Genomic DNA, 13326 nt, shown 5'->3' on the forward strand with positions numbered 1-13326 from the left:
AACATCGAAAATTATGGATATTTGCAGCCTATATCCCATCCGAAGAAAATACGGATGCCGATAGAGAGTCCAGAACGAAAAATATTGATACAGAATAGGAATTAGCAGATTTCACGTATAATAAAATTACTAAAATTTTTGGGAGAGCCGGAAATTGATCTGTTTGCGTCAAGGGCGAATACGAAGTGCAAAATTTTTTGTGCTTGGCACAAAGACCCAGACGCGTTTGCTATCGACGCCTTTACAATTTCATGGAGGAAATATTTTTTCTTTGCCTTTCCGCCATTCTCAGTGATACATAGAGTACTAAATAAGATTCGTTTAGAACAAGCCGAAGGAATTGTGGTTGTTCCATTATGGACTTCTCAACCATGGTTTCCTATATTTAATTCTTTATTAATAAGTGACCTTATAAAATTTAGACTTTCAAATTCCTTGCTCTTGTTTCCTTGCAGAACCCAACAACACGAGTTATGTCACTCGCTTACCCTGGTTGCAGGACTGCTATCAGGGAGGCTTATCGAAGACGAAACCTCACGGAACCGACATTAGAAATTCTCATAGCCTCTTTGGCTAATGGAACTATTAACCAATACAATGTCGCATTGAAGAGTTGGTGGAAGTTCTGCAACGAACGGAGCTATAATCCGTATGAATCGAATGCAATCAATGTTTTAGAATTTCTTACCGAAAGTTTTAACAAGGGAGCTTCTTTTGGCACACTCAACTCGGCCAGATCAGCTGTATCATTAATATTATCAAATAGTATTACTAATGATCAAATAATTCACCGTTTTTTCAAAGGGGTTTATAGATTACGACCTTGTCGTCCTAAATATAATAAAATCTGGGACATTTCAACAGTGCTAAAATATCTGAGTAATTGGCATATAATTGAAAATCTAGATTTCGGTCAGCTTACGGAGAAAACAATTATGTTATTAGCCTTGGGCACGGGACACAGGGTGCAAACCTTTTCTTTGATTAAAATAGAAAATATAAAAATATCTTCCGAGGGTATCGAAATAAAAATTCCGGATCTCATTAAAACATCAAAAGCAGGAATATGTCAACCGATATTTTTCCTCCCTTTCTTTAAGGAAAAACCTGAGGTCTGTGTGGCAAAAGCAGTTTAAAGATACCTTGAAGTATCTAAAGATCTTAGAGGAAATATTACAAATCTATTTATATCGATTAAAAAACCTTATAAAGCGGTTTCAGCTCAAACAATTAGTCGTTGGCTAAAAACGGTGCTTGTTAAAAGCGGTATTAAAGGTTTTACCGCGCACAGCACGCGACATGCATCTACATCTGCAGCTTTTAAAAAAGGCATAGACATATCTATTATTAAAAATGCTGCGGGATGGTCAAGAGACTCTCAAGTCTTTGCCAAATTTTATAATCGCCCTGTTTGTTCTGAAAAAGAAAATTTTATTTCTTCGGTTCTAAAATAACATAATTTTTATATCATAACATATTTATAAGCCTAAACCTGTTTATGTTAAAGTTTTAAAAATGCCTTTCACATTTAGTAAAGAAAAACGAAAGAAGGAAATTATTATCTCTAAACATCTACATTTATTAATCCCGAGAACAAGGCGAGAAATATAATTATACGATCAAACGAACTTACCTTAAGTGAAGTTCGATCGTAATTATATGACAGCCCCGTTCGAAGGGATTACACTCCCACCCTTTATATATTTCCCTATCCCTTTTTTCTTGGCAATAATTTCCTTTAAAAAACAAGCTCTAAAAATATGAAGCATGCAGGAGAATGAACGAAGGACCCAGCCGTCCTTTCTTTTTCTTTGAACTCTGAAGTTTGTGGCGATATATATATAGAAACTAGCGTTACTACATTTATTAATCCCGAGAACGAGGCGGGAAATATAATTATACATATGACCACTGCTTTGTTTTAGCATTAATCCACGTATTCTTTGCGAATTATTGAGTAAATTTAATTTTGTCCTTTCTTTGTAGCTGATAATGAATTTGTATGTGTTATAATCGTCTTTACAAGAAATTAATTGTATAACAGCTAAGATTATCATATCAACATCTATTTATATATTTACAAATGTTTTTAGTCGATAATAATTTAATAATCTTCCTGTATAGAGAATGTTATTGATTATAAATGCTATCGGTCTCAAGAGAGCCCAATTATCGATAATTAACTATTCTAATTAACTGTGTAATAGATTCAGTACAATGAGGAAATATGGTCAGATAAGCGTTACAGGAAAAACGGCGGCGTGGCCCCTCTCAGGTTTCTCTCTGGTGATATATATCAAGTCAGCCCAAGCCATTGATAGCGATCGACCAGTCGATCACGACGTGATTCTTTCAATTAATCGATCGCGGCGTGATTCTAACCCAGTTAAGAATATATAGTTGATATGACGTCAAACTAATGTCGAAAAACAAATGTTAAAATAAAGTTGAAATTGTGATCAAATCGACAATAAAATAGTACAAATTGTTGACTTTCGACTATCATTTCGATAATTTCAACGTTAAATCAACTAATTAATTATATCCAAATGCTTTGCAAATTAAAACTCACTTCAGATGATCTTGTTTAAATTATAATTTACGACAAAATTAAAGATAGAATTCTCTCTATTAATTTTATTAAATAGAGATTACTTTTACAAAAAGAGAGAATAATCATATAAAAATACATATTACTCATATTTTATATGTTACATATATAATAACAGAATTTTATTTTAAATTAAGTTGCAAATTATATATCGTGTAAAAAAAGTTTTATAAAATCGGAAAAAGAAATTATTTTAGAATAACTATATTAGTTTAGAATGAATATTGTCAGTTTATTATTAATTTGAAATATTACTCAAAGTGTACGTAAATATAATATTTATTTTCTTTAAAAAGAAAAAAAGTTAATATATTAAAATATCTATAAGAAATTTAAATATAACAAACAAATACGATAGTAATAGAAAAACATGTATTGCATATATCTCTAGTTAATTATAAACAGAAATAAAAACTAAATATCATGTACTCTCATTGCAGTTTTTCTCAGAGGCAATATTATAACTTTGAAGAATTTTTTTAATCTTCATAAAATACTTTAAAAAAGAAGGAAGTACGGTGGTCGATCATTGTGTATCTGTCATAAAAATCGATCATACTTTAGTAAAGGTTGGGCACACTTAGTTAGTATATACATATATACCAGGTTCATCGTCTCCCATATGCCAGCCGGAGAACGCATTCCATCCTCGTGTTTCACCGACGTCGGAACCGTTAGTTATCCCTCTCTGTTCTCCCTTTCCATTACCGCCCATACCACTCTCTCTCTCTCTCTCTTCGCATCCTCCTCTCCACTCCACCGACCGTCGTCCTTGCGCACCAGTGCCACAGTACTTGCGTCGTAGCAGCCTTGCGTGTTCACAGAGCGACCCCACTACCAACCAGTTCCCGTTATTGGTGTAGTCCGCCTTGATACCTGATGCGGCAACAGTTGTTCCTCGCTCATTGTCCGTCTTAGTCTCTTACCATCCATTCATCTTTCTCACGTCTCCCCCCTACGTCAACTCCGTTGTGTGCGACAGTTCTCCCGTTTTTCTCTCGCACGGGTCTTATCCGCACGCTTGATAAAGGCGGCAGTGTCAAGGTCGGAGTGCGTGCGAAGAAGCAAAGAGCGAATGTCAAAGACGCTTTAGTGCAGTGCTGCACGAGTGAAGGGATTGTTTGGGTCTCTTCTCCTCTCTTTCTTTCTTTCCCGCCTGACCGTCATCATTTCTGTCGAAATATGTCCATCATCGTTGAGTGCTTTCGCCGTCTGACGGATGGATCGTCCTGCAAAAGCGAGGTATGCGACACACGTGCTGCTTATCTTGCATGGCAAATATCGACTGACTCTGCTTCGTGATATTTAAGTATCCATATGTCAGGGCATAAAATAAAACGCGTATTTTGATTGTGTTTTTGTGGATTGTTGGTTAAACAATTTTTCTGCAAATTCTTATTTTAATTAATTATATTAAATGTTTATTTTTTTTATTAAATTGTAACTCTCTGAAATTAAGATTTAAAAAAAGATTTGTATTTATCACAAATTTGTGATAAATATCCAACTATTTTACGTAATAACTATTTGCTCTTCTACATCTATATCTATATTTATTCTCCTAATATGTGTATTGAATTATAAGATTTGTACTACTAATATTTTTACAAAGCTAATATCTAATTGGTATAACACCAATTTCGTCGTTAATTAGCAATACACATATATATATAAGGGAAGAAAAAAGGAATTGTTGAGTTTTAGTATCAGCTTCATTATTTATGACATTTGCATTTTGTCGTGACGTGTCAAGTGGCCTCAACTGGACGTTATTGAATATAAAATGTGGGTCACTCAAAGAAAATTGTGCACACTCGTATAATTCTAGGTACCTCCATCCCTGAAATCTAATGGCCTTGAATATGCTACTAAGAGCAATTACTTAGTTATTTGTTTTAGTTTTTTTTTATAAAGGGATTGTAGCTTAATAATATAATATAATATCTAAAAAAATTTATTTACATTTTTAGAGAAATATTATCAATAAAATTCTATTCTAGCATCTTTTATACAAAAAATAGCTATTAAAGCGATTCTGTTTCCTTGAATATGCTACTAAGAGCAATTACTTAGTTATTTGTTTTAGTTTTTTTTTTATGAAGGGATTGTAGCTTAATAATCAAAATGTACGTATTTTGCGAGCTTATAAATCAATAAACAATATTTAGTTGCGAAATAGTTAATTTTTTTCATTTCAAATATAGTTCTTTGCTCTTAGCCCCATATATAATATAATATCTAAAAAAATTTATTTACATATATATATATATATATATATATATATATATCTTTTACTATATTCTGATTAATTTATTTCACAGCTCAGAGGATATAAAGTGACAGATGTAAATCGTACGCGGAAAATTGGTATCGCCTGTAAAAATTTTCAAGACCTTAAGCGAAAAGCGTGTTCGAAATTAAATGTAAGTACATGTATAACATAATAGATTGTATAGATAAATTAATTTTATATTATTTAACGTTAAATTCTCTCTGCTTTTGGTTATTATACGCAATATACACGTGCTACACGAGAAAGACATCCTATCGTATGAATAATGCAATATATTTTCACGCAATGTAACTGTGTATGATAATGTAACGAAATTTATCACGTAAATGCTGCACATCTACATTCATCTAGTATTCGGATGATGCATCGTTTTGAGCAGGATTTACATATCTCGAAAGCATTGTAACGTTATTTATCGCTTTAATAATGGAAGTTTTCGTTTAAACTAATAGAGCAATTAGCGTTGTTTAATACATAAGGCATTTAAAGTAAACTTCAATGCAAGTATTGATATAATATTGAATAAAAAACAAATATTGAATATTAGAATTTATAAATGTTGTTCCTTTTTTTTTAATTAAAAATGCATTATTTATAGAATGAAGACGCAACACAATAAAAAACAGCATACAAAACATATGTATTGTGTCAATCATTGCTGCTCAACTTATGCTTACATTCAATGCTTTGCTAGAATGTGAAAGTCCTTGCAATCGAAAGGAAGAATAGCGCCGGGTGCATGTGCACTAAACGATTCACCATTATGTTTGTTCGACTCACACTCGCACGCTTAATGCATCTATTCTTACCCCTGTATTGTTTATGTAATAATTACTTAAATTATACCGAACAAATCGCGCTTTTGTTTCGATTTCCTTCTAAGTTGCTTTGCAATCATTACTGTATCCATGATTTCTAATCAACCGGTCATACAACCATGCGCGACAACTTACAAGAGGTAGGAGGAGATGCCAATTGGAACAGACACGTGACGTAAGTCATAGTGTCTGCTTAATATAGCGAAAAGATAGAAAATCATTTATTAAACATGTAGAGAGATTTGCATCGACTAACAAAAATACCCTGCATAAATTATGTAACCTTACGATCTTATTTATGCGCTTAAAATATCGCTCCTCCCCTCGATCTCTTCATCAAGGACGAAATTGATAAATGGTATATATAGAGATATTATATATAGTAGCACTCAAGAAAATGAAATTATACGAAGGCTTGTACTATTATGTCCGAGTATATTTTCGAGGCTTTTACGTGACAATCGACATTTTCTAGTAACAAATCTTTATTTCCAAAATTTTAATTAAAGTACGTGCGACTCGCATTTTTTTATTCTTTATAATATTGTAGAAGAAATGCATCAATTATTACAAAAATGAAATATTTTATTTACCATATTTAACATGTCAAACTTTACTGTATGATTTATTTTACATCTTGACATAAGAATTTGATAAAGTTGCGGTGACGCGACGAAAATACCGATAAAGAAACATATATATACTCGTATATATAAATATATCTATTCCGGATCATGGTCGTATCAATACCGCGAGCATTTTTCAACGCCTACCCTTGATATGAAAGAGGCCGGAAGCGTACAGATAGTATTTCGAGGGTTGGTAGGTAGGTAGGTTAATCCGGTTGCAGCGCGTCCTTGAAATCCGCATCCACCCGCCCACAACCGCTGGCTTTATCGAACCAGCCGGGCCAGGGTCAGGAAATAATCTCAATGTCAAGGGCGTGTGAATCCGCTTTCCGCGTTGACTTAAAAGTCGACCAAAATACTTTCAATATATACCATCTTCAATTCGAAACGAAGCAGAATTATGAGTCTTGAACCCGCATGACATCTTCGAATGAATTATTAAGGAAAACGATTAGAGTACAAATTCTAAGTCAGCTTTATATATACAGATATGATTAAAAATCATTACGAAATTGTCGTATAATTTATACATGATGTGAAAGATGTTTTATATTAATACAATAATTGACGAGTCAACATTCTAGTTGCGTTCAGCTATTGATAACATTGATTTACAGTCGTATTATAATCATTTACTATTGGGAATGACGCTATGTTATAACTAATAAAATTCTTGGTAAAAGATGTGAACGAATTACTTTCTGTTTAATTATTTTCAAACTTATCGAACTTCAGAGATTTTAAACTTTCAACAACTTGGGTTATCGAAAAAAGTTGAAGATCTCACGGATGAAGGATGTACATACATACATGTGGGAGATTGTAGTTCCGACCTTCGTTGTTTCAGACTCATTGAGAGAATGAGAGAAATGTGAGAATGACGCTGTCACACCACGAGAAAAGCGATATAAAAGTTGGTAATCCTTGCGTTTGATCTTCGGAGAATTATTTACGGGAGGGAGTGTATTACATTGTAGCCTTGATGTCTGTTCGAGATATCGAGTATTCTCTTGCATTGCTACGTTATCGATCATTTATTCAAAATACTTTGTTTACGGATTTAATTAATCTGCGACCATGTCCGACTAACAAAAGCTCTTTCGCGCGCGCGTCTACTTCCTTCAATTTCACAATATCTTTCACAGTCAAGAAGAATGACTGAATTAATGATAACTTATTAATAGTAACTTGAAAATGGTAATTTGATATGTTCTTGCAGATAACTAATGATCCAGCAGAAGTGAATGTCTTTCTCTTGGATGGATCATTAATCGATGAGGAATATTTTCACACATTGGAGCCACAGACTACTCTGATCTTACAGAAGCCAGGAGAGAAAGTATTATCTGGTCAGTATAATAATATAATATAGCGTGAAACATAATTAATACATCTCGAAATTAGAATAATTAATGTTATTGTATTTTGGGAATATAAAAAAGATAGATTACATATTATATCACGTATTACATATTATATATTTAGAAATTGAATATTTTTTCTCTAATTATCGAAATAACATTAACTGTTCCGATTTCAATTAATAACGTAGAACTATTATATATCAATAATTAGGCTTACGATTAAAAAGCTGGCTGCAATAACATCGTTAAAGGACTGATAAAGTTATTACATAAAACAGCCGATAGAATTTTTGAATCCAGAAATAATTATTCCGTGCATCGTAGTTTGCTATTTTTTTTTTGTACGAGAAAAGAAACTGTAGAAAAGGTCACGCTGTTTATAACATTTTTATATCAATTTTTCATTTTTCCACGTATAAACTAGACGTGTTATTTTTTAAATGTAAATATATAGATCTTAATAATATTTTCTTTATCGCAACTGACGCGTTTTTAGTGCATTTAATTGTTTAATTTTTGTCAATCAATAATCGTACTTGTTTGTCAACTTTGAAAACTCTCGCTGCTTTTAATATATCTACTACACTTTCTTAATACTCCTCCATTGTACATTTATCATTGTTAGCGCTGTAACTTAGTATATTTTCGTGATTCATTGCTTTACAAATTCAACGTAAGTTTAACACCGTGCAATAACGAATGTGCGCCGCGAGTTTGGCCGCATGCCAATATTAAATATTCCGGGCCAGTATCAGTTTCTCAGAAGTTCACCAATTTCTTGGCAAGGGCCGAGTCGCGCCCTGGAGAAAAGTAGATCGTATATACTTTTATCAACAGCGAAGACGCTATGCAATTCCTTTTCAAGGACGAATGATTTCCCGCAGACGCAGACATTCTCTACGATGCGCTGAGACGCGTGAACATTGATTTCCTCACTGCCGGCGACAAAGTGACGCAATTCCTGACGGAAAATCTTAAGGCAAAGGTCGCTTTATTGAACAAAGTGTTGAACAAAGATGACTCCAAGACGGTACTTAGCGCAAGAGACGAGCATCCGGAGTGGTTTAAAGATTTGGAAACTAATTGCACGACCAAAGTGAGTTCATAATAAGGCGAAAAATCTACCCTGTCATTATACATTAACAATTTATTAACTTATTCTTTCTTGTATTTTCGCTAAACAAACACTTAATAATCTGTATATATTCCGAAAATATTGTATTTGATAAATAATGTAAAGCATGCACATTATTTAATATAATTAATAATTATTGAATTTACAAGCGAGATATCTTGGCTCTTTTTTTTTTGATATTTTAAACATGAAATTAAAACTCTCCAATTAATCCTTTGCTTTACCTACAGGAAGCGTATATGCATCGCAGGTGTCAAGACAGGATACGCACTTATCTATATAAGACAATCGAGCAAATAAGATGCTCGGACGTGTACATGAACAATCGCAAGGCGAGGCAGCAGCTTTTGCGTACGATAGCGTTTTTCAAAATTCAGCTCAAGGAAGATCATTATTTTGGATATTATTTTGATAGAAGCAGAGCGGAGACTGGAAACTCTAAGGATAACAGTGACGAGACCGATTCTAGTCCATGTTACGAGCATTGTCCTTGCAATTTTGGTCATATCAGCGACGAAACGTATCTGCATCAACGGTACCTTCGTCTTCCTCAATTGTCCGATACGAGCACGACTATCCTCGATTCAACCAAGACCGACGAGACGGATGCGAGGAGACTCGTCGAGTCCGAGATAAACGCGAACGATGACATATTGGAAAGTTGTCCCTATCATGTGAAACCCCGAGGAAAGCAAGTTGCCATTTGTGATGAGAAAGGCGAGTTTAAATGCGAGGGCCGGTGGAACGCGAACGGCTGCGCCTACAGTGACCGACACAGAATCAATCCATATAAATCCAGGGAGGAGCTCGCTCTATTCTCCACATGGAATTTGGATCACAAGTAAAATAATGATTAATTATATGAGTATTTTTTTTTTGCTCGTCGGTTTGAAATGCTCAACGACGGGTGACTTTGGGAAATTATTAATCTGCATGCATGCGTTTGAAATTCTTTCGATAACTTAAATTTAAAACAGATTATTCGATATATGCGATATCAATACAATAATAAAATGATCCGGAAAAATTTGGTTATCTTTATTATTTGCAGAATTGAAAGGTCCAGGACACTCGTTCCGAGATTACTACAGCTCTCGCAGCAGGACACGATCAACGAACAGGATATCTACGACTGTTACGACAATCTGTTTACCGTGAAGAATTTAAGGCTAGTTCATATCGTATGCCACGATAAAGGATCGCACAAATAAGCTTCGATTCTGGAGCTGTTATATATATATATATTACGTTAGTAAAAATATGATCATGAAAGCCAAAATGTAATCGTACAAGAGTGCGAGATGATGTATACAGATACATCGTAGAACAGATCTCCTCATTATAGATCTCTACAAATAAGTATGTTTAAGTGCTGTTGATAAAGTATAGATTTAGAGATTATTAATGTTATACAATATCGGTTATACTTCCATTGCGGCATGAAATACTAAGCAATAATGTTAATAAAATGTTATAAAATGTCCTCTAAAGCTTAAAATATTGTAATTTATATCGCGACTTTTTGTCTCTGAAATAGAAAATTTAGTTTCTGGGGCCATTGATGCTAACATGATAATTACAAATTTTGAACATTCTGACGATTATTTTATATAATATGGAAGAAGGAACGTTGAATAAAAAAAACTACGCTCATTTTAAAATATCATTTGACAATGAGTGTCAATTATAGTAGAAGATTTAAAAACATAAATGTTAAAAAAATAATTTATTGTATAAAGAAAAAGAATTGAAAATTTATATGAAAAATATCATAACAACGTCTTCTCAAGTAATTATGATACGTTACTTTGATGATTCCGACTGAAAAATTATTTATTTTATATATACATATATTAGTATAATGCCTTCGAAGACAATCTCCTTGATCATATCATTCTAGCATGTTTTTTTTTTATCCACAAGATTATAATGACCTTTTTATTTAAATATGTTATTTGTATAAATCAATTATACGAATACAGGGTTGCATAAGTCACACGCAATGGAAGAACCGTAATTTATTCCAGCATCTATAAAGGTTGCCAAAATAAAAAAAAAACTGTTGTTTTGGATATATCGTTAAGCATTGAGTATATTCAGTGCTTGTAGATAAAGAAGGGGTTAAAAGGAGCTAAATTACTAAGAAACCTAGGAGCAAAAAAGTCCTCCTTCAGGATCATGTCAGATCACGGAAACTAAGTCTAGCTCTCTGTCGAATCAGATCAAAAACCAACAATAAGTTGATTTGTCTTAATTCAGTGAGCTATTGCTCTTCTTATGCTCCAAGAAAAATATAAAATGGGAAATCTTTCAGACATATTTTTATTCAGACTGCTCGATAAAGAGACAAAACAAAGTTCTGATATATACACATATACATATATACAAAAAAACATATATATATATATATATTCAATTTAGAGAAAAAGAAACAAATACATATGTACGATATTCTTTTATAGATAGAACGTGTCAAAATTTCACGAGTTTGTTTATCTTTTTATTAATTTTTTATTAATATCTAAAGCTTTCATGTTAACAAAAAATTGGAAAAAAGATTTTTTTTTAATACTCAATTATAAATATTTCTGTAACTCAAATTAAAGTCTTCTTAAAAAAAGAATTAAAGTTTGCTCTGCACAAAATTAGATGAAGAATATATATGTATAAAATCTTGTTAGTTGTTTGTATGCTACTCTTTTCTTCCCCCCACAAACAAATTTATAAATATTTCTCCTATCTCAAATTATTTATAATTAAAAAACTATTGATAACATTATTTTCCAAAAAAGCAAATTTAAATTGGAAAAAATGCGAATAAAAGAAAATGTAGAACTCCTTGCAAACACATCTTTATATATGCGTTATATACTGGATGTTTTAGAACTTTTTGGCTGTACGAAATGGTGTTTCTTTCATCGAAAGGCTATTTAACTAACTGAAAAATTGCACAAAAGTATTAAATTATCATTAATTTTTCATTGTTTGAATTATCTTCAATTCAGTAACACATTTATTAAACTTTTATACAATATTATTGTGAGTGTGTATATATATATATATAACTTTTTTGTGCAAACCACAATATTAATCATTAATGTTAATTTAGAGATTGATGTTTTAATAATTTTAAATAATCGAATGATGTACAAACACTTTCATCTTTTATAAAATATTTATATTAGTCAGATTTATGTATTATTGTATTTTTTGAAATGTTCATATTTTTTCATTATATTTGTACTATACATCTTACAACTATATCAATTGAAAAAATATTGAAAGATAATGTTCCTAATTTAGTCGAATAATTTGATTACTTTATGTGAATGTTCGTGTATTGTGTGTATTATTTTATACCGTGTATTGTTATTTCTAGAATGTAAAATTATAAAAACAATTGTTATGATTTTGACCAATGTACGTCTTACACTTCTGAGTAGACTTTTGCCATTATCTTTTATTTATTTAGAGGATTGATATAGATAGACATTGATATGATCGCGTATTAATCATACAACTATATTTGCTAATTTTATCTCATTGTTAATTAACGATGTTGATGGTAAAGCGTGCCAGTCTAAATCTTAATCATACCATTATATTTGTGTTAATTTTGCATCATAAATTGTTAGTTAACAATATTGATGATAAAACATACCAGTTTAAATTCTAAGTACTTATATATATGTATATATCATATTTATAGTTGATGTTTTATATAACGATATTTTAACAAAGAATCACGTTACTTTGATACATCCGTTACAATTTTACAAGTTATGCCAAAGCAATATAGAAGAAAGATACCAAATGTGGAATATGTTTCTCTAATATAGAATATCAGAATATATAATGAATAGTGATTATAGTATAACGCAATTAAACTATTTAAAACTGTCGTAAGACTACACGCATGGCATTATTGTATATATAATGCCAGAAGCTATTGCTTTATGATTAAATTATCTCTCCTAAAAAACTTAATATTTGATAATTTTTTTACGTTACATACATACGATGGCAATGTTGTATTAGTATCCTATAACATTTTAATTACATAATATTGCAATAATAGATAATCAAATGATTATAAGTTTTTTGTATAATTTAATAAGATATTTCATATATTCGCACCTTTTTCTTCTTAAACGCAAATTCGCGTTTTCTATATACAATTCTTTCTTGTATACAATTTTTATATTATTTTAATATGCTTTCTAAACCTAATAAATATTTTTTATATATGTGAGCGATACAACAATTTTTCAAACGAACATTTAATCGACATATCGGAAAGAAAATTTTTCATAAAACAAAATGTAAATGGTATTTTTTCCATATTTGGTATCCTTCCTCTATAAATTTTTCATCGTTTTTATTGATAAAGTACGTGGCCAATTTGAGTGGCCTGTTATTTTCAATAAATTTTTAATCAATAGTCAATGCAGTTCAAAGTTCTGTTCGTATATATAT

At 31.6% G+C, this 13326-nt stretch overlaps 1 protein-coding gene across 2 annotated transcripts; it reads left to right on the top strand.

Annotated features, from left to right (window-relative positions):
* Window positions 1–3354: 3354 nt before the first annotated feature.
* LOC115245346 (DNA fragmentation factor subunit beta) lies at window positions 3355–11896 on the top strand. Of its 2 annotated transcripts, none has more exons than XM_029823631.1 (6): window positions 3355–3853; window positions 4933–5034; window positions 7571–7700; window positions 8600–8811; window positions 9081–9691; window positions 9902–11895. In XM_029823631.1, the coding sequence occupies exons 1-6, from the start codon at window positions 3794–3796 to the stop codon at window positions 10059–10061; spliced, it is 1275 nt and encodes a 424-aa protein (XP_029679491.1). In that variant the 5' UTR covers window positions 3355–3793; the 3' UTR covers window positions 10062–11895. The 2 variants fall into 2 exon arrangements, with proteins under 2 accessions (XP_029679491.1, XP_029679497.1); XM_029823637.1 differs by lacking the exon at window positions 3355–3853 and adding an exon at window positions 7087–7264 and having other exon boundaries at window positions 9902–11896.
* Window positions 11897–13326: the final 1430 nt, after the last annotated feature.

This window comes from Formica exsecta, unplaced genomic scaffold, assembly GCF_003651465.1.
Source record: "Formica exsecta isolate Colony F162 unplaced genomic scaffold, ASM365146v1 scaffold122, whole genome shotgun sequence".
Classification (NCBI taxonomy): Eukaryota; Metazoa; Arthropoda; class Insecta; order Hymenoptera; family Formicidae; genus Formica; species Formica exsecta.

Bases quoted from the DNA above. Each gene is read 5' to 3' on its own strand.
- LOC115245346 (XM_029823631.1), top strand. From the start codon at position 3,794: ATGTCCATCATCGTTGAGTGCTTTCGCCGTCTGACGGATGGATCGTCC. The intron at 7,701-8,599 runs GTCAGTATAATA...GATTTCCCGCAG, and splicing joins AGGAGAGAAAGTATTATCTG to ACGCAGACATTCTCTACGAT. The intron at 8,812-9,080 runs GTGAGTTCATAA...CTTTACCTACAG, and splicing joins AAACTAATTGCACGACCAAA to GAAGCGTATATGCATCGCAG.